Source organism: Sorex araneus, chromosome 9 (assembly GCF_027595985.1).
Source record: "Sorex araneus isolate mSorAra2 chromosome 9, mSorAra2.pri, whole genome shotgun sequence".
Lineage (NCBI taxonomy): Eukaryota > Metazoa > Chordata > Mammalia > Eulipotyphla > Soricidae > Sorex > Sorex araneus.
The window spans coordinates 682,944-708,235 of NC_073310.1; the positions used below are offsets into that span (position 1 = coordinate 682,944).

The 25,292-nt window shown below is 55.8% G+C and overlaps 1 protein-coding gene across 7 annotated transcripts in view; it reads right to left on the reverse strand.

The window, feature by feature from the left end:
* SFSWAP (splicing factor SWAP) overlaps window positions 1-17,789 on the reverse strand; it is a 44,873-nt gene extending 27,084 nt beyond the window's left edge. For 4 of the 7 annotated variants that reach the window (XM_055146743.1, XM_055146740.1, XM_055146741.1 and 1 more), the window contains exons 1-7: window positions 17,460-17,788; window positions 16,488-16,657; window positions 15,774-15,905; window positions 12,179-12,264; window positions 7,246-7,471; window positions 6,572-6,684; window positions 5,678-5,861 (exon numbers count right to left, since the gene is read on the reverse strand). In XM_055146743.1, coding sequence (XP_055002718.1) covers window positions 5,678-5,861; window positions 6,572-6,684; window positions 7,246-7,471; window positions 12,179-12,264; window positions 15,774-15,905; window positions 16,488-16,657; window positions 17,460-17,689 — 1,141 coding nt within the window. In that variant the 5' untranslated portion in view covers window positions 17,690-17,788. Of the gene's footprint in view, window positions 1-5,677; window positions 5,862-6,571; window positions 6,685-7,245; window positions 7,472-12,178; window positions 12,265-15,773; window positions 15,906-16,487; window positions 16,658-17,039; window positions 17,177-17,459 lie in introns of all 7 variants that reach the window. The other 3 variants (XM_055146745.1, XM_055146744.1, XM_055146742.1) reach the window with 3 other exon arrangements.
* Window positions 17,790-25,292: the final 7,503 nt, after the last annotated feature.

Sequence of the window (25,292 nt, forward strand, 5' to 3'; positions counted from 1 at the left end):
CAGAACTCACAGGATGCACAATCAAATGAGCTGGCTGCTTCCAGGAGGCCAGAGGGCAACACCCTAGGGAACCCCTCCCCATGGGAGGGGTCTGCCCAGTGCAGCCAAGATCCACATATGGAGCAGTTAAGTGTCCTGTCCAAAACCATGCTACACTGCAGCCACGACAAGTGAGTCTCAGACATTCAGAAACAGAAGCAGCTTCAGCAGTGGAGCCGAGAGCCTGAGGGGTGACAGGGGCTGCATGAGGGTGGGGGCACTTTGCACTAGCAGACTGAATGGCTCAGTGGGCCAGGCTGGCCACTGGTGTCGTTTGAGTCTGGAGGACCATCACATAACGAGGAGGAAGGATAGCGAGAACGCTGACATCAGCAGAGGCTGATTGACTTTCCTATGAAGACCAGAGTCCTTTGCGAGTCTCTGAGGACCAAGAGGCCAGACGGAGGCATCAAGTGACAAAGAATCAGCCCTGCACTTGTCAATGGCAGAAAATGTGCTTGATCGCCAAGCATGGTGTTTCTGGGGGTGTTGCAGGCCTGCCCATTGAGGGAGACACTTGAGGCTAGGCTCCAGAGCCTTGCCCCCTCGCCACTTCTCATCCCAAAGCATGGCTCTGGGCAATTTCCAAGTCAGCCTCTTCTTAAAGCTGCCTGGACATGCCTTACCACCACACTGATTTCTCAGGGTGACAATGATGGGGGGGAGGTTCCGCCCTGACCCCAGAGCCCTACTCTGGCCCCTGGTGCTCCCATGGCCTGAACCTGCAGATAGTGCCCACCTCTCCCTAAGAAAATAGTCAACAGCCAACAGTACACTCAACCCCTCTGGCCCAGGGATTCCAAAGCCCACCCTGCCCGCCAACTCCACTGATCACAAACTTTGTCTTCCAGATTTCTGGCTTCAGGCTGGAGAGACAGTACAGTGAGTAAGATACTAGCACTGCATGCAGTGCACCTTATGTTCGATTCCTAGAACATAAGAGAGATTACTGAGCACATCCAGGTGCTGCCCCCCCCCCAACCCACACACACTTCTGGTTTCACCTCTGAGACTCAAGATCATTTCCAGACATTCTTCAAGGACCCATGCTAGCTGCTTCCTGCCAGAGCAGGGCACCAACAGCTAGCTCTCTAGGAGAGAAAGGCAAATCAACCCTAAATTCACAGAAATACTGCCAACATTGCTCCTATTTTGGGGTGGCCTCTGAAGATTCTCAGCCACACAGGGGGATGGTTCAATGATGTGGCCAAGAATGTGGTGCTGTAGCACCTCCAGGCAACATGGGACTCAATCCAGGAACTCAGGGGCCAAACCTATTCAATCCTGGCACCACAAATGGTCCCTTCAGCAGGGTCACTCCTGAGTCATAAACAGTGCCTGGGTACCACCAGGTGTGCCCTCCCCCCACAGTAAAACAGTATGGAATTATGCCATGAATATATATATATATGTTTTTTTTTTTAATGGACCCACATCCATTTATTTCAACCCCAGTGCAAACAGGACAGTGAATCTTGGGGACAGCAGACCCTCCCCTCCCCCTTCCTCTGTCCCCTGCCACCAATAAATTAGTCCCCACCCCCAAGCGAGGCCTAGAACTCGGCATTCTGCCAGTTCTAGCCTGGCCCTGGGGTGCCTTCCCAGCCCATGTGCCCCTTCCGTGGCCAGGGGAGCCCAGACCCTAACGTCTGAGTGTGGTCCAGTTTTGATCTGGGCGGGGGGGGGGGAACATGTTTGCCCCCAAAGTGCCTTTTTTGGGGCTGACACCCCCGGAATGAGGGTGTCTAAGGCAGTGACCCCTCCAAGCCCTCCCCTGAGCAACTCACCCGTCTGATATTTGCTTGTTTGGTTTGGGGGTCTCGGGGCTCCTCCCAACTTTGTGTTCAGGAGCCCATGTAGTCCAGGGAAGGACTCAGACCCCTGCCAGCAAGCAGGACCACTGTCACCACGCCTCCTCTCAGGCCTCTGGGACAAGATTTTTTCTCGTTTTTTTTCAATTTTGAGTCCCACCTGGGGGTGCTCAGGGCTCACTCCTGGCTGTGGTCAGGGCACAAAGGATGCCCAAGATGAAACCCAGGTCCTCTGTGAGCAAGAAAATACCCAACCTGCTGCACGCTCCTCGGCCCCAGCTGACCTAATCTCAAGTTAAAACTGGAGGCGAAGTTTGCTGACCCACGCCAAGGGCAGCCCTGCGAGTCTGTAGCTTTTTCGTAAGCCGAGATCTGAGGAACGTGGTGGTGGCACTCCCCGCCCAGCTCGGTTCCTGGGCCAGGTGAGATGAAGGGTCACTCGGGCCTGTCCCTTTCCTGATGGAATTATGCCATGAATATTAACAACAGAAAAACACATTAAGAAGTGAGGATAAAGTCAACAAACTATCCAGTCCAGCAACACAATGTCACAGACTATCAGAAAACCTGAGCAAAGGCAGGTATTACTGCTCCTTCCTAAGGAACTGACTACACTGTGAGGCCCAATAGCACAAGTCATGACAACTGCAAAGCGAAAGCATGCACCAGCTGTTACACTCCAGGAGAAAAGGAGCAGTCAGCTGGGCATGTGGTGACTCAGGAGGCATCTGAAACGTGCACGGCGGCCCAGCTCCAGAAAAGCGGCAGCAGCTCCCTTTCTAGTGTGAGCGGCCAGAGACAAGCCTGTGTGACAAGGGTGCCTCCTCATCCCTGGCCCTGAGAGCACACAGGAGTCAGCAACTGTCACCAACTACATCTAGCAGCACAGAAGCCCAGAGCGCCAACCAGGGCGTGCGGCAGTTCTGATATGTGCATCACCTGCTTCTCCAAGTGACAGTTGCCTGCATTCAAACTCTCGTCCATCCCTCACAGGGGCCTTGCATGGCCTTCCTCCATGTGGCTGGCATTAGCCCTAGAGAAGTGCAGGTGGGCACCTGTTCAGTCCTTCCAAGGAGGCACGCTCTGGGGCTCTGCAGAGCCCAGCCCGTAGACACCCCACAGAGTGAGGCTGCCACCTGTCCTCGCCCCAGAGACTGCTGAGATGGTGCCACTCGCACCACAGCGGCAGGCAAAGCACACAACTGTCCCCAAGTCCCCACAGCCCAGAGCCAAGGGGGCTGCCGTGTGCACTTCCACAGGCACGAAGAGAGCAAGGCCCCCTGCACTTCTTCCCATTGCCTCGTCACTGCAGAAGCCACGCCGTGTGCCAGTCTCTTATTTTCAACAGGCTTAGTTTTGTCCACTTGTGGACTACAATGTGGGCTACTGGCTCGAGCGTGGCAATTCTTGGTCAACTTGGGAGCTAGCATTTCCAAGGACTTTCCAGCCTCCACGCTGGAAGCTCTTCAGGCCCCTATTCCTTGGGTGCCACGCCCCACGCCCTTCCTGTCCCTTGTCATCTGCATCCAACGCAGCAGGGCCCCCCCTAAGGTGAGAACCTCAAACAGGGCAGAGCTGCTTCTCCAGGTAGGCTGGTTCACTCTTACTGACGGAGTTTTTCTCTCAGCCATTTTCCCAGCAAGACGTCTGTCACTAGGTACTGAAATAAAACACATGCAAACACCCTCCAGCAGCTCACTGCTTCTCCAAGTGAAGGCACCTGAGTGGTCCCCACACAGTCGTGGACACGCAGCAGGGTTTGGGGGTCAACTGCCACCTAGCCACTTTCCCAGAGACTCAGGTTCCTGATCTAGACACCTGAGAATGGAGCCCCAGACACACACCTGACCACGGGGATGACTGCCCAAGGGCTCCTTGGCTTCTGGACCCAAAGTTTCAGCTCCCTCCCTGTGGCTGTCATGGTGACCCAGGGGCAGCTGTAGGCAGGAAGCACACCAGTCTTCCCTCCCCAGGTCCTGCCAGGGATGTTCACATGGGCTCAGCCTGCCCCTGCTGACTCAGTTCGCAGGGACATTTCAATAGATGGCACCATCACTGACACGTCAAATGTTATGTCCACTGGCACAGTGTTGGATGGGCCCTTAATCCCTGTTCTACTTGGTCATTCTTCAACCAAGAGTTGGTGGTGGGGCCAGCAGACCTGCCATACCGGGGGCAGGGGTGAGAAGTGCGGCTGGTGTGCAGCCAAGGTTAAGAGTTCTCTGGGGGGTAGAAGTTTAGAGAAACGGGAGCAGCAGAAGATCAAGGTGCCCTGTTATGAGCTGCCCGCAGCTGCCTGGCCCTCCGGCCTCCCACAGATAGCACCTGGTTCCCACCTCGCAGAGAAGAACTGCCCCCTCTACTCAGCCCCTCTGCTACTGCCCCGAAAAAGGGGCAGACCATTGGCGGTCTCTGCACTGAGCCCAGAGTAAGGACCGCTGGGACAGCTCAGCTCACCAAGGAGGATAGGGGACACACACAGGCACTGCCTTCCCTTGAGGCGATGTAGCGAGGGAGCACAGCTTATAGGAGTGGCCAGAGCCGGGCATGTGTGAGGCCCCAAGTGGAGCTCACAGCATTCACTGGGCAGGGTCCTGGCCTCTTCATCACTAGGGCTAAGGCCCAAGCTCTCAAGCAGGGACTGTCCATTTGTTCTGGACTCACATCCCAGCTGCAGAACCTACCAAAGCTGCCTCCAAGGAGATGCCACATTCCCTCTGACTTCCAACACGTAAAGCATTTGGTGCAATTTCATGTGATCCTTTACAGAAAAGATCTGCATTATTAGGAATGATCTGCAGTTATGTGTGTTAAGTTCCACAGTGACTGATCTCCAGGACTGGATCACTGGGACAGTAGCAGATCACATACAGACCGTTCCTAGGTCCGTAGCCCTAGTTCAGAAGACACTTTACAACTGATATTTATTTTCCCCTTTCTGGTGGTGGTGCTAGTGTGCGTGTGGGGGGTGGGGGGATGTCACACCTGGTGATGCTCAGGGTTTAACTGTCTCTGTCCTCAGGGATTACTCCTGGTGGTGCCTGGGGACCGTATGGGGGTGCTGAGGATTATACAGGGTTAGCCCTGTGCAAGTAAGTGCCCTGCTGTCCTCTACTCCAGTCTCTCCAGCTAGGTTTCTGCAGAAGCATACCGGACAGTGGAGCTGGTGCTCTTGCTCTCGTTAGCACCTTTGGCACGGGCATAACAGGAGCTGACAGGGCTGGAGAACAGGCTCTACACTGGAGGCCCGGGTCCATCCCATGTCACAGGGATGCCCCCCACCACACATACTGCCACTAGGTATGGCCCCAAAACCAGAAGGGCAACAAAACACCTGACAATGAAATACAAGTACTTTTAAATGTTTTTTTTGAGTTCTGTTTTGTTTGAGGGCTACATCTGACAGTGCTCATGGGACTCTATGTGGTGCTGGGAATCAAACCCAGGTGGGCCGTGTGCAAGGTAGTATCTTTCCCGCTGCACTTGTGCTATGGTGACTTCCTGAATAAATGTTCAAGACATGTGTCCACAAATAGTCCTTTAAGTGGCTATAAAATAGATGAACTTCCACAAGAGAAAGAAGAGCTGCAACTTCTATGGTACCTAAGACACGATCCTAAGTGTGTCTTCTAAAGAACTGGCCAAGGCAGAGAGCACTGCACAGATGCACCAAAGTTCTATCCAGCCCACTGCAGTCTCGACTCAACCTCGGTGTTGTCAAGGCAGAGATGTTGCTCCTGTACAACCTTCCTGCCAACACTGGTAACAAGCACAGGAGGGGCCAGACAGAGACATGAAGGGCCTGGGCCCTGGAGCGAGGTACTCACAGTCAGCAGCGCACTCCACCTGGGAGGGCTGCGCAGTGGTGGTGGTGGTGGTGGTAGTGGTGGTGGTGGTGGTGGTGGCGGTGCCAGCGCCTTCCACAGCAGGTGGGGTGGGGGCGGGGCTGTCGGCCTGGGCTTTGCGAACGAGCACAGCCAGAGGGTGATCCGGGTCCACCACCTTCAGAGGCTGCAGACGAAGAAGACACATGGTCACGCCACTTCCACGTTTGAGATGCGATGCTCTTCCGTGGCAAGAAGGCCTGGCCCCACTATAGAAGCACACATGCCAGACACATGCATGTTCACGCACACACACTACAGAGGCAGCCACTGCAGGGGGAGTGCTGCTATGCGTCAAGAGCTGCCTCCTGTGCTCCTTAAAAGTCACCAAGGAAAGGGTTGGGCAGGACTTGGGATGAAGTGTGAGCACCCAAGCTCAAAACTCAGTCATAGCCTAGCTTCTGTCACCAGGAGGCGTCAAGTCCCATGAACCAAGTCCAGGTCCTCCAGACACACCAGGTGCTGATGGGCATGCCTGGTCTAAGGGGCCACTGCCCCCTGCCACAGTGGCAGGAGATATGGTGGGACCACCTGGCAAGGCTGGGCAAGTCCTTTCTAACAGGTCAGCAAAAGATCGGAAGAAAAACATTTGCTCCCAGGCGAGAGATGTCTCAAATGGTGAGATTAGAACAAGACGAAAATAATGCACTGTGACGCTTACAAAATGAGCTCTGGAGAACTAAGGGAGACCGTGCAACAGGCTACAAAGAGAAAGGCACAGCACATGTCGAGAATGAGAGCCATAGCCAACACGAGAGAAGAGGCTTAGTTAATACTTGGCCAAGACAGCCAGCTCGGGCTCTTGGGTGCAGACAGAGCAGCTGAGGAAGCACATACCTTCACCAGCTCTTCCAGGCGGTCGCATTTCTTGGAGGCAAAGAGAGATGGGTGCAGGTAGTCCCCATCATCCTCATCATCATCCTCGTCATGGTCAGAGCTGGCCCCTGACTCTGAGAGAAAAGCACACACTTCAGAATTCTGGGGATGGGTGACCAATAAATATGTGCGGCCCCAAAGCACCTGGGAACTCCCCTGGGGGTTGCTGTCGACTCCCACAGGCGACGAGGCTCAAGATGCTGGGATTTAATGCTTTAGGAAAAGGCGGGAGAACATCAACAGAGTTCAGAAACCAAAAGCATAGACAAGTGGAGATCTGCAGATGGTTATGTGGCCAGCACTGAGACTCAGGCTTCAGCAGCTGGGCCCGGAAGGGACAGATGGCTGTCTCTGCTCGTTCTTCAGGAGACCACTGTCCTCCCCCCAGTGTGGATACTGCTCCAGAGGGGAAAACGTGGCCATCACTATTGCTCTGTCCTACACCCACACCTGCTGTGTGCAGCCAGGCTGCTTGGACGGTCAATGCCATCCTACTCAGCTACGAACCTCAGTTCTGCACTTGAGGGGGACCAGCAGGCTCTATCTAAGGTCAGACCCAATTATGTATGCGCCTCTGGGGAAACTGATCCTGCACCACAAGCCCCACCCCTATCCCCCGAGCAGCAAGCACGTACTCCTCTTCTCCTCGCCTTTCCGCTCCGCTGGGACCGTATAGCGGCCTTCTTTCATGGCCCTCTGGATGAACTTGTAGTAGGGGTTGAGGTAGTGGTCGAAGCGCAGGAAGTCAAACTGTGAGTTGCGGGCCTGCTTCGCCTTGAGCATGATCTCAAACTGAGCCCCCTGCTTGCACACAAAGTTGGCCGTGCGCTCGATGATAGCGTGCATCTTGGCTGTCGGTGGCTGGGAGAACAGAGTCACATTAGCAATCTTCCCCTTTACACCAGCCATGAGCACCACTGAAATAGAGGGAACCCTGGTGCACAGGACAAAGCCCTGGAGAAGCCTAGTGCCATCAGGCCCCTGGTGCTGCCAGATGACACGACCCTGCATCCTAACATGTTTTGTGGAGAGAAAACCAGGAACCGAGGCAGGCTGTTCCCGTCCTGCAGTGACAAAGTTCCACGGCACAGGGGTTCACTCCCCAGGCTCCATGATGAGGTGAGTCTATGAAGCACATGTGCACTTCTCTAGGGAGAAAGAGATGCTTCAAACCTCTCAAGGAACCAACCATCACTCCTCCTGCTTCTTTCTTTAACCAGACCAGTCTTAAAGCTTGGAAAATTGTCCCGAACAAAGCGAGGAAGCCATATATTCGCGCTGTCTGCCCTCCTCCCCATTGTTCCCAGGAAGAAGTGGCTCGTGGCTGCCATTTAAAGTACAGAGATCCACATGAGGGGCCGGAGCAGTAGTACAGTGGGTAGAACAGCAGGCTGGGAACTTGCTTTGCACATGGCTGAAGCAGCTTCATTCTCCAGAACCCCATATCACCACCAGAAGTGGAGATTTGAGAATTAAGCTCTGAGCTCCGCCGGGTATGACCTCAAAACAAACCAGTACAGAGGCCCAAACCAAAGCCCACATGGGTGTAGCCTGGTGAGAACAAGAAGGCTCAAGAAATATGGGATTCACTTAGGTGGATCCAGTGGTATCAAGGCAAGAGGTCCTGACAAGTGACTTGCACCAAATGACACCGAGCCCTCCCTCCCTGCAGAGGAAGGGGGCCAGATCGAAAGCTGGAGGCCTTGAATCTGAAACACTTTATTTCTACAGGGGTTAGGCCCAGTGGTGCTGTGGGGGATGGGGGTAGAGAGACCAGGGGATAAAACCCAGGACCTTGTGAACCACCTTCCTGGCTAGACAAAACTTTTCAACAGTGGCAAAGATGTTAACACCAGAATATTCCTAAATTGTCATTAAAAATGAACACATAAGGGGCCAGAATGATAGTACAACGGGTAAGGCACTTGCCGTGAACACAGCCTTCATGGGTTTGATTTCTGGCACCCCAAAGAGTCCTCTGAGTCCTGCCAAGAGTGTGATCCCTGAGCACCACTAGGTGTGCCTGCAGCACCCCCATCACCAGATAGTTAAGAATTCACAGGGCTAGAGATACTTCAATAGGTAAGAGTGTTTGCCATGTACCTGGCCAACTTGGGCTCAATCCCTGGCACCACATATGGTCTCCAGAGTCTTGCCAGGAGTGATTCCCAAGCTCAGGGTCAAGAATAAGCCTCGAGCACAAATAATAATTCAACATGCTCATTGGAATTTTTAGGCCTGCATCCTTCATAAAACAGAAAAAAGTACCTCAAATTCCTGAACTAATTAATAATGTCTTTTACACTTTAGAAGAACACATGTCCACTGCTGTAGTTCCTTACTGATCCCAAACTATCTTACACTTAAAGACTCACTGAGCTTGAAGTACAGCTCCTGAAACAGTTTTCCAGTGTCTCTCCAGTCTGATTGTGGAAACACGCACTAGTTGTCTGATCAATGTAGAAACAGCAACCCCAGAGGAAATATATATTGACCTGCATCCAATCTGGCCTAATAGACCCTAGAAGTATTCCTGGTGACTGCCATTGCAGTGGGGACATCACACAGATAACTGATGCTGTAGAGGCTCGACTACACCTCCAGATATAGTAAGACCCTCAGGCATGCAGGTGCAATCATTTGTCCATCAAGGCGCTGTCCCGTCACCAAGCACTGGACTATGAGGAGTTATACATGCCACTCGAGCACTGAGAACGAAGGCTACACCCCCAAGCCAACTCTATCTTGAGTCCCTCCTGTTTTCCCTGGGGCCCTGAGTCCCTGGTCAGTTGGTGGTGACCCTGGGCCTAAGCACAGTCATGTGTGCTGGGCAGTGTACTCCCAGCCTCTGACGGAAGGGCAGGCCCCATGCTAAGCCCTCCTGGCAAAGCTCAACTGTGGGCTTGTGGTGACCAAGATGATGCCATTCCCTGAGAAGGGTCATTCGATCCTCAGAAGAACAAGACCAGTCACATATTTTTGAAGGAAGAGGCCCTCACTTCCCGTGATATATACTGACAACCACTATGAAAGCTAAAGGAGTGTGATGCCTCTTCAGGGGCTGAGCCACAGGCTGTGCGAGCCCATCAGAGGGACAGGGCCACTTGCCACCACTCCTGACTCCCCACTTGTGTATCAAGTGCTTATGCCCCTCACCAGCCACCAAGGCAATGCTGATCCTTTTGGACATCAGCCAGCTACTGGAACCAAAACAAAGCTCAGCATGAAGTCCTTTTTTTGGATAACACCTGGCAATGCTCAAGCGTTACTCCTTGCTCTGCACTTAGGAATTACTCCTGGCGGTGCTCGGGGGACCATATGGGATATTGGGAATCAAACCCGGGTTGATTGCACGCAAGGCAAATGCTGCCCTACCCGCTGTGCTATTGCTCCAGCTGCAGGACGAAGTCCTCTGCCTCACACTTTTGCACGCAGACACCTCCCTGTGAGGCACCGCAGTGCACACAGCTGCCACTGATAGGCCCCGACCACGCTGACCACCCGCAGGCACTCCCAGAGGAAACTGCCGTGGGTGAGGACACGCATAGGAAGGCTGGTGGGACCCCAAGGCAGCACTGCTGAACCCTGGCAACTCTCAGCACCAGGGCAAAGCTTAACCACAGCTTAGCAACCAAGGGGCCAAGGACACTCAGCAGCAACACATTTCATGAGAAGGAGAGGAAGTAACAAACTATCACACCTTGCTTACAGCAACACGGAAGTTTAACCTTCAATATAAAAGACTAAGATCAATTCTAACCTAGCAGAAATAAAAGCATCAAGGGCCTGAGAGAGACTCAACAGGCCGAGCAGAGTCTCTGCACGCAGGAGGCATGGGCCTGATTCCAGCACTGCTGGGAATAACTCCCGAGCACCTGGCTGATGTGGCTCTCAGGCACACACGCCTACTTGAGCATGAAATACAGGCAAAGGTGCACCCCAATTGTCAAGAGCCTCCCGTACAGACTAAACAGCACATTCCAGAATAAACAAGAACCCCAGGCATGATGAAACATAGAAAATGGATTCCATACAAGCTTTAGGTACATCTTCAATGAACCTTCCAGCTTCTACCACAGCAAACATTATCAATGTGGAAACAGGGAAGCAAACAGGAATTCCACGCTGGAAAGTCCACGTACATTTATTAAACAAAGAGGTAAAGGCAAACAAAGAACAAGGATTGGGGGAGGAGGCAGGAGTAAGGGGGCCCCTTTCGCTGCTGCGTGAAGGGTTTGTTGGGATCCAACAGCCCACACTGCCCTCACATGTCCCCAGTTTCTACTGTCATGTCACAGCCTGAAAGGGTCAGTGTGAGGCTGCCCCTCGCAGCACAAGGCGCCTGCTCTGTTAGGGCAGTGCATGCTCGCAGGAGTCAGTGACGCACTGGGACCTACCTACTCCCATGTCTGGCACCTATGAGCCAGCGGGCACGTGCCAGAGAAAATGATTTTCATGACACCTGCATGCAGCTAGATGTCAAGCCTAACAGCCACCGGTGCCGGAGCCATAGCACAGTGGGTAGGGTGTTTGCCTTGCACGCAGCCTACCTTGGGTTTGATCCCCGGCATCCCATATGGTTCCCTGAGCACTGCCAGGAGTCATTCCTGAGTGCAGAGCCAGGAGTAACCCCTGAGCATCACCAGGTGTGACCCAAAAAGCCAAAAAAAAAAAAAAAAGAAAGAAAAGAAAAGAAAAACCCACCTAACAGCCACCAAAGCACCACAAAGCCTGGGCTTCTCTTGTGAGGGCACCCAGGAAGCTCGACTCCTTGCCTGCATGAACCAGCAGCACCCCCATCCCATGGCTGCCTTTGATAATCTGTGGGATCAGGTGTAAGAGACCAGGGGCCAGGACAGTAGCTCCATCGTGGGGTTCTGCAAGAGAATGTGGATTGCAGACAGTGCGCAACAGGCAAACTGCGAGGCGCCCTATCTTCCCACAGCTGGAAGAGCGCTGCCCTTCAAGGACATGAGGTGGGGGACAGGGCTCCAGAGCGAATGCCTTCAGCCAGAGCCATCTTTCAGACCCCAATGGTATATATCTTATGTGCCAGAGTAATTACCCTAGAAAGAACCAGAACACAACCACTCCTTGAGGTCACGCTGCCTTGAGCATGGCTATTTTCCTGTCTATGTGGTTAAGAGCCTAGCCTTCACTAATTCTTACTTGGTTTTCCCATTTGGACAAAATCTGGAAACCAAACCCCCTGATTTCTGAGGGCCAGTCTCTGTCTCTACCCCACCCCTGTTCTCCTGGAATTGCTATTTCTCTCCTTCATTTGGACTGGGGACTACACCTGGCGGTGCTTGGGGGACCATGTGGTACCAAAGACCATGGGTCTCCTGCATGCTGATAATCACCCCAGGGAGCAGTCTTTCTGGTCCTACTCCCAACTTCTCAAAGGTACACAGCAGGCGCAGTTTCTCTCGAGTAGTTCTGGAACTGTTTTAAAGCATCATCTACCCCAGAGTAGTTATGTCTATTTTGGGTTTTCACACAAGCAGTACTCAACAACAACAAAACCAGCAATCATCATTCCCAGCACTATGGGAGAAACGCACATACCAGCTCCACATCAGATGGCACGTTCAGTCCTAAGGGTGCAACAAAAGGTTCCTCATTTTCTTCAGAGTTTTCAGCCTCATTTTTTTCTGTATAAAAGACAAGACAGAAGATCAGAGTGATAGAGGGAATAGTCCACAGTAGAGAGCCACAAGCGGTAGGGCAATGAGTGCCCACTTGCTTCCTGATCTTTCTACCCTCATTCAAGGGGAAACAACTCTCCAGGTCTCTTGTTCTATGTGCTGGGGTCCAGGGGCATGTGCACTGGGGCCAGAGGGCAGCAACTCAAGAGCAGGGCCAAGTGCACCTCCGCTGGGTATCGGCTGCCCCCACTGGAACAGCGCTGGCAGGCAGAATCTCTTTCTGGGGCCCAGGAGGGCTTATAAGTGACATGAGTGTGTCCTCACGCCAAGCTGTAGCAACCCTGAGGCTCCCTAGTCTATGTGCTCTGGTACTGCCATGGCAAATACCTCCTTCCCAGAGCTTTCATCCCAGGGGCCAGCACAGCACGAGCCAGAGACCCCATCAGCAGTCCCAGCTGCTACCCAAGTTCAAGCCCTGGAACTTGCCTTGCACACGGCTGACCTATGTTCAATCTCTGACATCAGATATGGTCCCCCGAGGCCCACCAAGAGTCATCCCAGAGCATAGTCAGCAGTAAGCCCCAAGCACCACTGGATATGGTCAGAAAGGAATGGCGACGTCACCCAAAGAAAGAAAGGTTCTTTGAAACACTTCCAGCTATCACTCAGTCTGTGAAATGCTGCAAAGGTGAGCCCAAGGCAGTAACCTGTTGGCTGTGGGGCTACACATGCTGGTGCTTGTGGAGCTAGTCCTTGGGACCATGCAACAACAGGAGGCAGGTCCAAGCCTCCCAACTCAGAGCAGCATGCGGCCCACTTGGGCAATCTCCAGTCTGACACGGTAATTGAGAAGAGTAAGAAATCAAGGAACAAGGAGCATTATGAAGGGCACACGAAAGGAAAAAGACAATGATGTACTACTAAAAATAACCTTTGGTTGTTTATGGTGCTAGGCATCAAAGTGAATTCTATTCAATACCTGGATGTGGGCCATAGGGAGCGCAAAGGGTTGAGCTGAAGCTCTGTACATGGGAGGCCTGGCTTCAAGCCCCAGGAGCATAGGGTCTTGACTACCATCAGGACTGGCGTCTTAACATAGAGTTGGAAACAGCCCCTAAGCAAACTAGAGCCTCTAAACCATAAAAAGTCCAGGGCTGGAGCGATAATACAGTGGGTAGGGCGTTTGCCTTGCACGCGGCCGACCCAGGTTCGATTTCCAGCATCCCATATGGTCCCCTGAGCACCACCAGGAGTGACCCAAAAAGCAAACCATAAAAAGTCCAATTTAAGTTACATATTGGCCCAACTCTATTAATCAACAGGTGCCAGAGAGCTAGTACAGAGGTTAAGGCACTTGCTTTGCATGTGGCCAACCTCAGTTCAATCCCTACTACCACACGTGGTCCCTGAGTGCAGAAACAGGAGTAAGACCTGAGCACTACTGGGTGTGACCTCAATCTCCCCATCTTCCGACCAAATACCCATCAGCATATAGAAACAACTACAGAGAGGAAAAATCATTTTAAAACACCGAGACGCGCACACACGCCACTATAAGCACACTGCAACATAGAAATTAAGTCATGATGAGAGCCCGGCAAGCTACCGAGAGTATCCCCGCCCGCAGGGAAGAGCCTGGGAAGCTACCCATGGCACATCTGATATGCCAAAAACAGTAGCAACAAGTCTCACAATGGAGACGTTACTGGTGCCTGCTTGAGCAAATCAGTAAGCAACAGGATGACAGTGACACAGTGAGGCTCCACTACTGACTGATGACAATAAAAGGGTTCGATCCTGCAAACTCTTCCCTTGAAAAGGCCAGAGTAAAGATTTCTGACTGGGGTACAAAAACAGTACAACGAGAGAGAACATAGCATGAGCTGCATGCCAACAAAGGTACAAAACCCACCACTGAGTTGGGGAGCATCATTTTTCCACCCTTCATCTAGAAGGTTAAGAAACAAACCTTACGGTTTTTCCAGAGTGCTGTTTGACCTTGCAAAACCCCTCTGGCCTATTTCATTCTTCACCTGTGAAATGGTGAGAGCAGGCACAGCTTCACTGTCATCAGATGCATGTGTGAGGAGTGGACACAACGCACAGGATCCAGACAGGACACAATTCTCCAGAAACAGTAACTGGTTTAGTCTGGATCATGGGATCAGTGAGTGCTTACCATTTATTTATTTATTTATTTATTTATTTATTTATTTATTTATTTATTTACTTACTTACTTACTTCTTTATTTATGGTCACACCCAGCGATGCACAGGGGTCACTCCTGGCTCTGCACTCAGGAATTACTCCTGGCAGTGCTCAGGGGACCATATGGGATGCTGGGAATCGAACCTGAGTTGGCCGCGTGCAAGGCAAACACCCTACCTGCTGTGCTATCGCTCCAGCCCCCGAGTGCTTACCCTTTAGACCTACAAGAACTTCCCCAGTACATCCCTCACCTAAGGTGCAGTTAGGTTCAAGTCACCATCAAACACTCAGGTTATAATTCAACATGGGTGTCAGAACAAATATTTGGATGTCCTCTCTGAGGCCTGAACAGTGTGTGTGCACGAGTCTGGGCAGTGGAGCTGATGACACCCTATAGCTGCGTCTGTCTTTCCATGGCAATGGAGAGGCTGCAGCCTGCCATTAAGGACAATCACTCTTACCTTCCCACTACTTAGTGCTGACTTCAGCATTCAGAATTCCTAGCATCAATGCAGGAAAATTCTAAAGGTTTATATATATCTTAAAATACAGGGGGTGAGGGTGGGGGAGAAGAATGGACCAGGGCTGAGAAAGATGAGGGCACATGCCTTACACATGGCTGGACTATTCAGTCCCCAGTACAAAAAGGTCCCGAGCATCGATGGGTGCAGCCCTGGAATCAACCAAGCTCTCAAGTACCACCAAAGCTGGTCCAGGTAACTCAAGACACTACGGGGCCCTGGCATCAAGCCACTGGCACAGATAGCCGAGAACTGGCCATGGGCCCCTTGAGCGAACTGGGAGCTCCTCTGACCCAATAAATAAATCCTATGTGTAAGCCTATGTGTCCTGGGCTTCTGAGCCTAGCAAGAAGTCCTTGCCTGCAATGACCAACCACAGACACCTTTCCCCTGGCCTCTTGTTCTAGGACACAAGTGCATCTGACAGGATGGAACCCAGTGCCGATTCTTTCAATGCCAAGGGATCACTGGCAACGACGGCACAAAATTATCCAGAAACAAAGACTGGAGTGGGTGACTTCCTGTTGCCGAATCAGAGAGAAATGATGCAAAGGCCACTAGAGTTAATGGTAAAGGCAAGTGTGAATGCCTCTTCCAGCTCTATGAATACTTGCTTTCTAGTTTCCAGCTGTTTCACCACATGAAGGATACCACTTATACTCTATGTCACTGTGAGATAGGATACATAGTGTCCAAACACAACCTCAAGTCCCCCCTCCCCTGCCCACCACTACTCCAGTAGGGCAGGGCCCTCAGCAAGTTCTCCCAGGCTGCTCTGCTCTCACCTCTCTGTTTGGATGGCTCCTCTTCCTCCGTTGGCTCTGATGGGTCATAATAATCACTGCCATAAGTGAACCCCACTGCATTATAGCTGCCGTCCTCAGCGAGTGCTTCACTCAATCTCTTGTATTCTTCCTCTTGAATAAAAACAAGAATTTTATTAACAAAAAGAGAAATTTACTGATAATTCTTTTCATAAGTCTCTAAAGTTGTAGCTATCAGTAAAGCATACAACACACTCTCTCCAACCTCTTTTTGAGGCAAATATTTTCAAAAATTTACACTTCACATCTATTAATATGTACTTTTGCCCGTACATGTTTACCCACAAACAGCAGAATACACGTCTTTTGGGGAAAATTTCTTCCTGCTGAGAAATTTAGGGATTAAGAACTGTATTAAAGATTGTTATGGCAATGACAAGAACATCAATTTCAAGTTATACGATACTGTTAAAGAAGAACAGTTAAAGAGTTTGGTTTTTGTTTTTTTCAAATCCCAGTCTGCCCTCAAAAGCTGGGAAAATTCTTTGTGGTTCTATATATAAACTATCCTGAGGTCCTCTCAGAACGCAAAGACTCCTGTTTTTCCAATCCACTGGGTACTGTCAAGATAACATCAGAAAGAGTGAGTATAAAAAAAATGAATGGGAGTAAATTTAAAATACTTAAAAAATTGTAAAAAGTTTGTGTCTTAAGTAAGTTTTTCTTGAGCAGTACCTTGCCTTGCCTCCTCCTCAAGCAAGTCCGTATGCAAGGCTAAATACCTCTCTTCATCACACAGGGCCTCTATTCGTGCCTCCTCTTCAGAGAGTTGGTAATCTCTGTTCCACGTGGAGTATTCAGCATCGTACTCAGAAAGGTCATGCAGATGACCACGCCCATCGTATCTGTAATATGAACACAGTGGTCAGCGGGAAGAAGTTAACGCCTAGGCTGCTGTGTGTGGTGTCTGATACACATACTTACCAATTAAAGAAACAAAGTAATTAAAGCAAAGACTTCTCAGACTTAGAATTTAACTTGGCTAGTCACAGGTCACCTACTTTTAAGCTCAAGTTATCTCAACAAATTCTAAACTCACGTCTACGATGCCACAGAGTTTACAGCTAAAGTCATCGATTTAAGAGCGGCGCCGGTGTCCACCGCACGGGCAGCTCACGCCGGCCGCGGCTCAGTGAACCCACTCGAATGCCACTTGCAAAAACTACGTGTGGTTCTGCAAAGTCAAATAGCATAGCTTACATTCACACAAACCAAATACATAAATACCTATCCGTAAGAACCAAACGGTCGAAATTTCCTCGCTTCTTTTCTGCTAGTCCCGCACTCTCAGGAGAGATCTTCCTCAGAGAAACGTGCGTCCATGGGAGGGAAAATCTTGGCTAGGCTGGCCCCTAGCCCCTTGGCTGAGGAAATAAGCGCTGGGTTACGTGATAGAGAGACACACACATAGGAACAGTGACATGGGCATGCAGCCTAAGGAGGTTCGCCGGAGACGGCCGGGACGCCGGCGGGTGCGGCCGGGGCGCTTCCTTCGGGTCGGGGTCCGGCCCGGCGCCCGCCGCGGCTCCGGCCCGGGGCTCGTCGGCCGCGAACCTCCTTAAGGCACGCGCGGCCCGGCCCGGCCCGGCCCGGCCCCTCGGCGCCCCGCGCGCCTGGGCACTCCGGGCGCGCGGCGGGGGCACCGACCTGTCGACGAGGATCTTGGGGTCCCCCATCCAGGGGATGAGGTGTTGTCCCTGCTCCTGCGCCAGCGCGCGCTCGTCATCGCGGAACAGCTTGCAGGCGTAGCCGAAGACCAGCAGCTCCACCCGGGGCCCCGCGCCCGCGCCGCCGCCGCCGCCGCCGCCCGGCCCAGCCTCCTCCTTCGCGCCGCTCTTCCTCTCGGGCTTGGCGCGGCCGCCGCCCGCGCCGTACATGACAGCGTCCCCGCCGCTCCGCCCGGCCGAACCCCCTCAGTCCAAGGCGCCGCAGCCCCGGGCCCACCGCGACGCGGCCGCCATGGCGGGCAACAAAATGGAGGCCGGGCGGCTTCCGGCGGGGCGCGACTTCCGGCGCCCGCCGCGCGACTTCCGGCGCCCGCCGCGCGACTTCCGGCGCGCGCGCCCGCCCGCCGACGCGCCGGGCTCGGCTCGCCGCCCCCGCCGTTGCCATGGCGACCCCCTGCCTGCCGGGGCCGAGTGCCCCTGGTCTCGGCGGCGGGGAGCCGCAGACCTGCCTGCCCCTTCCTGCGACGGTCCCCGGGTGGACCGCGGAGGGCGTCGTGAGGCGAGACCCCCGCCGCGCTGGAGCGGGGGTCCCGGCCCTCGGGGGAGGGGACGAGAGCCCGCCGCGCGCCCCGGGCCCCTGGGCTCTGCAGATGAGCGGCAGGCGGGTGCCACTGCGCTTGTCTCCTGATCTGGGCCACGCCCTGGCCCTTCGCTCTGCAAGCTTCTCCCTCTTGACTCTTCCTAGAGCAGGCTAGGACCCCCAGCGCAGCGTATGGTTCCCTGAGCCCCACTAGGAGGGATCCCTGAGTGCAGCTGGGTGTGGCTCACCCCCTCAATTAAAAAAAAAAAAAACCATTAAAAACAACTGAAAAACTTAGTGGCTCAGATCCTCGTCTCCAGGGCGACTGTGTCCTTGATCAACCTCCAGGCAGGAAGCACCTTAGTCCCCTGGGACCGGGTTGCCATGGCGTCCGTCACCATGGTAACAGATGCAGTGAAACCCAGGTGTGTGCCCGGAGGAGGGGGCAGCATTCTCTTCAGGTGCAGGTGACTGTGGGCCCCAGGCCTCCAAGCACACTGTCCCCAGCCCCTGTCCGGAACATCCTGAGCCCAGAGCCCACCTCTGAGGGAGAGGTGCAGCACTTGTGTGTGGGCGCTCAGTGCCGACTTGTCCCTGGCGGCCCCTGCCTGAGATGGCATCCTGGAGAGTCCCAACAGGGGTGCAGGGCCAGAGCACCAGCTGCCAGGGGTCCCCTCAGCCTCTCCCTAGAGCCCCCCTGCAGTCTGGCAGACCCGAACAGTTTCCAGCCCTCCTGTACCAACAAGGCCCTTGGGGTTCTGCTCAGCAGTAGGGGTCGAGGGGCCCTGAGGTCCTGTTGGAGGTGCCTCCTCCCTGCTGGCCAATCTCAGGGGTCAGGGGCTTCCTGGGGACCCTCCGTGGAGGGTATGTGTGACTATGTGAGTGTGTAAGCGAGCTTGTGTGTGAATGTGTGACATGTGAGTGTGATCGTGTGTGTGTGTGTGTGTGTGTGTGTGTGTAAGGTGCTCACGAGAGGGCCCTAGAGATGTGGGGGCTGTAGGTCTCATGGTGCTGAGCCCTTTGGGGAGCTGGGGTGAGAGCAGGGTGTGGTGACCACCTCCTGCCCAGACAGCCACCAGGTCCCTGGAGGAGGAGCAGGTTGTCCTCAGGGATCAGGAGGGGAAGTCTCAGGCCGTGGAGTCCCACCGCAGCTGCAGAACTGCAGCCGCTCTGCAGCCACAAGCCTCCCTGGGCCCTCCCTTGGTTCCTGTAGGACTGTCCCCCCAGCTGGGCCCTCAGCCTCCCCAGGAAGTCCCCTCCCAGGAGATCTGGCCAGAGGCAGCCCCAGCAGAGACTCCTGCCTCGTAACTCCTGCTGGGTGGAAAAACAGCCCTCCCCACCCCCCTCCTGCCTTGGGAAACAGCACACCCCCACCTCAAAGTGCAGCTCGTGCCCCCGGGGTGACTCACTGTGGGGGTCAGTTCCCAACAAGGCTGTCTTGCGTGGCTCTGAGGACTTTGTTCTGTGTGGCCACCCCCATGGTCCGACTGTGGCCACTGCCAGTGACCCTGGTTCTGACTCAGGATATGTGTGTGTGGATGTGGTGGGTGTGTGCATGCGTGCATGCATGTGCGCAGGGTCTGACATGAGCCCAGGGCCCGTAAGTCCCACACTGCCTGCAGCCCCCATCTCAGCCTCCCACTGCTCAGGAAGCTCCAGTAGGTTGGGCAGATGCTGCAGAGGGACCCCCACTCAGAGCAGTGGGGCCAAGGGACCTTGGGGGTGCAGCTGGGGTGGCCACAGAGACAGGAGCAGTGCCACGGGGAGAAGGCAGCACCCTTCCCTATTTACTGGCAGATGGATTGGTGCTTTGTACCTGCACCAGGGGCCAAGGGTACCATGATAAACAAGCAGGCAAAGTTCGCACCTCCACAGGGTCCTGTTGAAGCACTGAGAGGCTGCAGGATGTTGCTACGGGGGTGCTTACAGCCTGGCGCTATCAGGGTATCCCGTGGGAAGAGTGGAGGGTGTTTCTCTGACACACAGGTTTGTGGGTGGCCCGTGGCAGAGGCAGTCAGGCTGAGGTCTGCGACCAGGAGTCTGAGCAGATGCCAGGGCGAGCAAAGGCTGGTGCTGGAGAGACGGTTCCTCGGGGAGCTACAGGAACCAGGGAAACCGGCTGGAGCAGACAGCAGCCCCGGAAACCAGGGCTGTGTCAGGCACCGTGTGTGTGGGGGCGCAGGAGGGGATGGATTTACATCCACACACACGTGCTTCTTTGTGGAGAACTTTCTGGTTCACAGTAGAATCAGGCAGGACTCTAGGGCATCCCTGCCATGTGCGTCCCCTGCAGCCCCTCACCCTCAGTGCCCACCAGGGCACATAATCACAATGGCGACCTGGCTACTGTCAGCGAGTCCAGGGTCTGCAGCAGGCATGGGGGACCCCTCCACACAGCTGATGGGCTCTGCCAGGAGCAGTCCCACCCTGGGGCCTCTGCTCACCTCCCCTCTGCCGCCTCCCCTCTATCCACCTCCCCTCTGCCCACTCCCCTCTGCCCACTCCCCTCTGCCCACTCTCCTCTGCACCTTTCCAGGGCATGCAGTGGGCATGCACCACCCAGACCTGCCTGGAGTACCCCCAGCCCTGGCATTGGCATCTGCTCTGCGCTGGGAGCCTTCCTCTGTGCGGGGTCTTTGCCCTCTGCCATGTGCTGGTGGGTGCAGCCAACAGGGCAGCATGGAGACCTGGGTGGGGGAGCTCAGGGGCTTCGGGGGCTGGCAGACGGCAGGGTCTCAGCAGGAAGTTGAATTTGTGAGTCGGGGGCAGTAGCAGCAGCACCTGGTTGAGAGAGAGTCCTAAGGGGTGGGGATAGGAGGGTCTTTCCCAAGACCACCCCCGCCACCCTGGGCCGGACACCCAGTGGGTGTCTCTGAGGAAGCAAGTCACGTCTGCTGATCGGGGAGTGGACAGGGGTGGGTTGTGCTGAGGACAGCGCAGCGTAAGCAGCCACAGCTGGGGTGGCCTTCCCGTGGCCTGCTCTGGGCATCTTTTCTCGGTAAGCGAGAGGGACCCCATCCACACAGGCTCATGAGGCTCGCCTGGCCAGCACCCAGTACAGCCAGGTTAGGATGCAGGGTGAGCAGGGGGCCAGGCCCCAGTCCCCAGGCCCTCAGGCTCTGCTCTCCCCTGCCCACCCAGGCCCCTGCCAATGCTCCTCTCTGGGCCCCACTCTGCTCTCTGTCTAACGACCATCAGTGGACACACAAGGACTGAGCCAGGAAGTGACCATTATGCTGTCCCCTCCAACTGTACTGGCTGTGTGTCCATCCAGTGAGCCATCACCTCTGTCCTCCCCTCCACCTGACCTGGAAGCCCCCCGGTTGCCCTCTGCAGGGGCTGGCCCTGGTGTCCTGCCTCTGATGTGACGTCACACTGCTCACAGAGTCTGGAGTGGCCCTCACTTGAAACTTGGGCTCTCTGCATGACCGCCCTGTCCTGTCCTCTGCTTGTCCTTGAGTTTGCAGACAGGCTGGGGGCGGGGCCTACTCTGCTGTCATGGCAACGACTGCCAGCCCCCTCTCTGCCCCTCCTCCACCCCAGTGACCCTGACCGGCCTGGGGTCCAGTCTGCGGTACTGGGAAAGAGCCCTCCATCTTCAGGGGCCTGGTCCTCACCCCGCGACCCCACAGGGTCCTGAGCCCCCACCCGTCCGCCTCACCCCCTAGGCTGCCTCCAGTGAAGAGAGAAGCCTGCAGGGGCCTGGGGCTGCAGGAGTTAGTGACAAGCTGAGTGCAGGCACCAGGCAGGGCTGGGGGGAGCAGAGGAGGGAGCGCAGGCGGGACCAGGCTCTCTGAGGTGGCTGCAAGGGGCCAAGGGCGGGTCCGGCCATGCTCAGCTGTTCCCGCCAGCAAGCAATCACGTGGTGCAGCTTCTGGGAGGCTGTGCCCGGGAGAGCAGGGAGAGAGAGCTGGTGAGGGAACTCCGTTTCTGGAGCAGGGCAAAGAGGCAGCCCTGCGCAGGGGGGGTGGGCTCACAAGAGGGGCTTGTGCTCTCCAGCCTCCACCTGCGGGCAGGGCAGGAGTGTGGGCAGATCCAAAGGCAGATCCTGGGAGCAGATCCTGGGACGGGTCCACGGGGCAGGCCCATGGGGCAGTTCTGCAGGCAGACTCTCAGGACTGTGGTCCCCTGGGTGCTGCCTGTGGCCACTGGCCTCACACTGCAGCTACCAGAGAGGTGCCCAATGGACACTTCTTCAGCAGGGCGTGGACATGGCCAGATGTGGGTAACGAGTGCCCTTCCCCTGGGTCCCGGAAGCCTGAGGGAAACGGGTGAGCTCTGGAGACTGAGTTGAATTACTCACTTCTGAGTCCCACCAGGGGTGGGAGAGCCCGGGGGACCTGCTGAGTGACCTGGGACAGTGGTGACACCAGGCCGCCCTAGAGCAGGGCCCTGGCACAGCTGCTGGGGCGGGAAGGGACTAGGGCCCACGTGGACTGTCCCTGGAGTAAGGGGCCTGTCCTGGCTCTGTGAGACACCGAACCTTGTCCTTCAGCTTCGCCATTGCCCTCGCCCTGGTGTGAGAGGGCAGCAGCTCTGCTGGGGGCACCTCCTCTGGCCTGTCACTGTTCCAAAGGGCCCAGGCCGCACTGGCCTCCCCCCACGCGGGGGCAGTGCCCACACTGATGGATGGGCAGGGACCGAGCTTCAGATCTCTCGGGACGAGAAGGTCAGTGCAGGACCCAGGGGGAGGGGCGGTCACACCCCCAGGCCTCCTGGTCAGCTCCCTTCAGGACCCTGGAGAGCGGCTGGGCTCCAGGGGCATCAGGACCCCAAGGTTCCGGGCAGGCCATGAGAGATGGGGACAGGTGTGGGGAGTGGGCGGTCATGGGTCCCATGGGACGAGGCATGAATCTGGGGAAGGACTCGGGGGCCAGCCCAGCTGGGGAGCAGACCCAGAGTGAAGGAGGTGCCATGAGCATGGACCTGAGGCTCAGGGCCACCGGCCAGGGGCACTACCCACACCCCGCCCCTCGGAGGTGCACGGGGCTTGCAGCCTCGACCAGCCAGGCCTGGACCCTGGAGACGTAGCAGCTGAGCGTTGGTTCTCCTGGGGGAGACGCTTCGCTCCGGGACAGGGGACACGGAGGAGCCCCGGGAGCTCCCAGGGCCCCCGGTCCTGGTTGGTGCTGGCGTGGGGTGGATGGAGCAAGGGGACAGAGGGAACTCCCTGATGGCTGGCCCTGGGCCGCCCAAATTCTTCCCTGGATGGCCATTTCCCCAGAATGAAAGGGACAAGCACCTCGTGGCCCCGCCTCTGGTGCCCTGGCGCAGGCGTGATAGAAGTCCCGCTCGCTCCACTCTGTCTTCTCTGATCTGAGCGGAAAATCAGTAAATGTGTCCTCAGCATAATCGATGAGATCATTATTCTGCAGCGAGTTCCAGACATGGGGCCAGGGCAAGCCGTCTCGGCGGCCGGACTCCTGTCTCAGGAGACACTTTGGAGCTGCTCCTGGGGTGGGAAGATGCTCATGGGGCCACGAGCAGGGCAGGACCCATGGACAGGGCTGGGCACGGGACTGCAGCAGCTCTGGTGAACAGTGTGAGTTTGGACCCTGGACAGGGCTGGGTGAGAGGCCAGGCTGACCGCTGGCTCTGCCAGGTCAGGGTCACTCTGGGCAGTGGGAGCTCACGTCTAGGCTCAGGGACACAGCACAGACGACATCAGCTGCGGGCCAAGAGATCCCGCCTCTGCCCAGGTGCCCCTTGCCCCTCCCGCTCTGGGCAGCTGTCACTTGCATGTCCCAAGTGCACACGACAGGGACTTTTGAGTCTGTCCCCAGCACTGCCATTTCTTTAGCTCTGGCTGACCGCGAGGCCAGACTGCCTATAGGTCTCGTGTCTGAAGCTCCTTTGGGCACTGTGGCGAGAGCCTGATGTTTGGTCTGGGACTGTGCATGGTGCCCAGGAGCTGTGGGGCCCATCTGCATGTCCCAGCAGAACTGGAGATGAGGCGGGTGGGGGAGAGACCACAGGGAGGAGGAGGACCCCCATGAATATGGTGGTGCAGGCCACGAGGCGGCAGAGCAGAGGGTGCAACGGGGGGAGGGAAGGCAAGTGGAGACGAGGGTGCCTGAGCAGGAGGCAGTGGGGCGCCCAGGGCTGCTCTCTCCTTCCCCCCTGCACCTTAGAGGATTCCAGCTCCTGCCGGCTGGCATAGCAGGATGCTCCCGGACCTCCTCTGCTCCTCTGCCAGGAGCTGGGCTTGCCACCGGGCTGGCAGACGGCTCCAACCGCTGTTCTCTACCCTGGGCTGGAGGGATGCCCTCACGGCAAGCAGGGCTGTCTCCCTGGTGGCTCTACACGAGGACACAGAGCAGGCGCTTTGGGGGAGGGGGCACAAATGCTCCCCGGCAGCCCCGCCTTGGAGAATGACCTACTTTCCAGGCTGCAGCTGCAGTGCTGTGGATCCTGGGAAGCTGATCCCCAAGCTTGAGGGAATTACCAGTTGGGAGAGCTCAGAGTCAGGGATGATTGATGGCTGGGGAGTACCTGAGGCTGGAACGCAGATGTGAGGGCTGCAGCTCAAGTGGCCTTGTCGGAACAAGAGGAGGAGGCAACTACCGCGGACGTCCAGGAGAAGCCCTCTTTTCTTATGCCGGGGGCGATGCTGTGCCCTGGACCACACAGCTCTAAACCAGGAACTGGCACAGGTCTGCAGAGATGTCCCGAAAGGCTAAGTAATTGCTGCTTAACTATCAGCAGCTTAACTGTCAACCATCAACATGCAGCTGGCCCGGAGTGTGCATGTCCTAAACCACCTGCCCTGGACTCGGGGAGAGGGAAGAGCCTGTCGTGCCCAGGCTCCGATGGGTGGTGCTCCTCGTTGCCAGACTCCTCCGTGCTCTGCACGACGCAGCTCTCCCCGGTGCTACCAGGAGACTCAGCCGCCCTGGCCAAGGCTTGGCCCTGAGCCCCTCCAGTTCCTCGGGTGGAGATTCTCTGTCTCTAGAACTGCGGGGAAGAACCGTGCTGCCAGCCTGCCCCAGCACCCCCGTGCTCCCGTGCCACTGTGGTCCCGAGCCCAGCCTGGAGAAGTGCTCCGTGTCTGCCCCTGCCCAGGAGGGTCTCTGGCTCAGATCGACGAATGCTGGTGAGGGCTGAGCGGCGGGTCAGAGCCTCTGCCACCACCATCGCTTCCGTCATGACAGGGTGTGCGACCGCGTGGGTGGCACATCCCCTTGTGCTTCAGCCAGGACAGGTGGCAGGAAGCAGGAGCGTCCACTTCTGCAG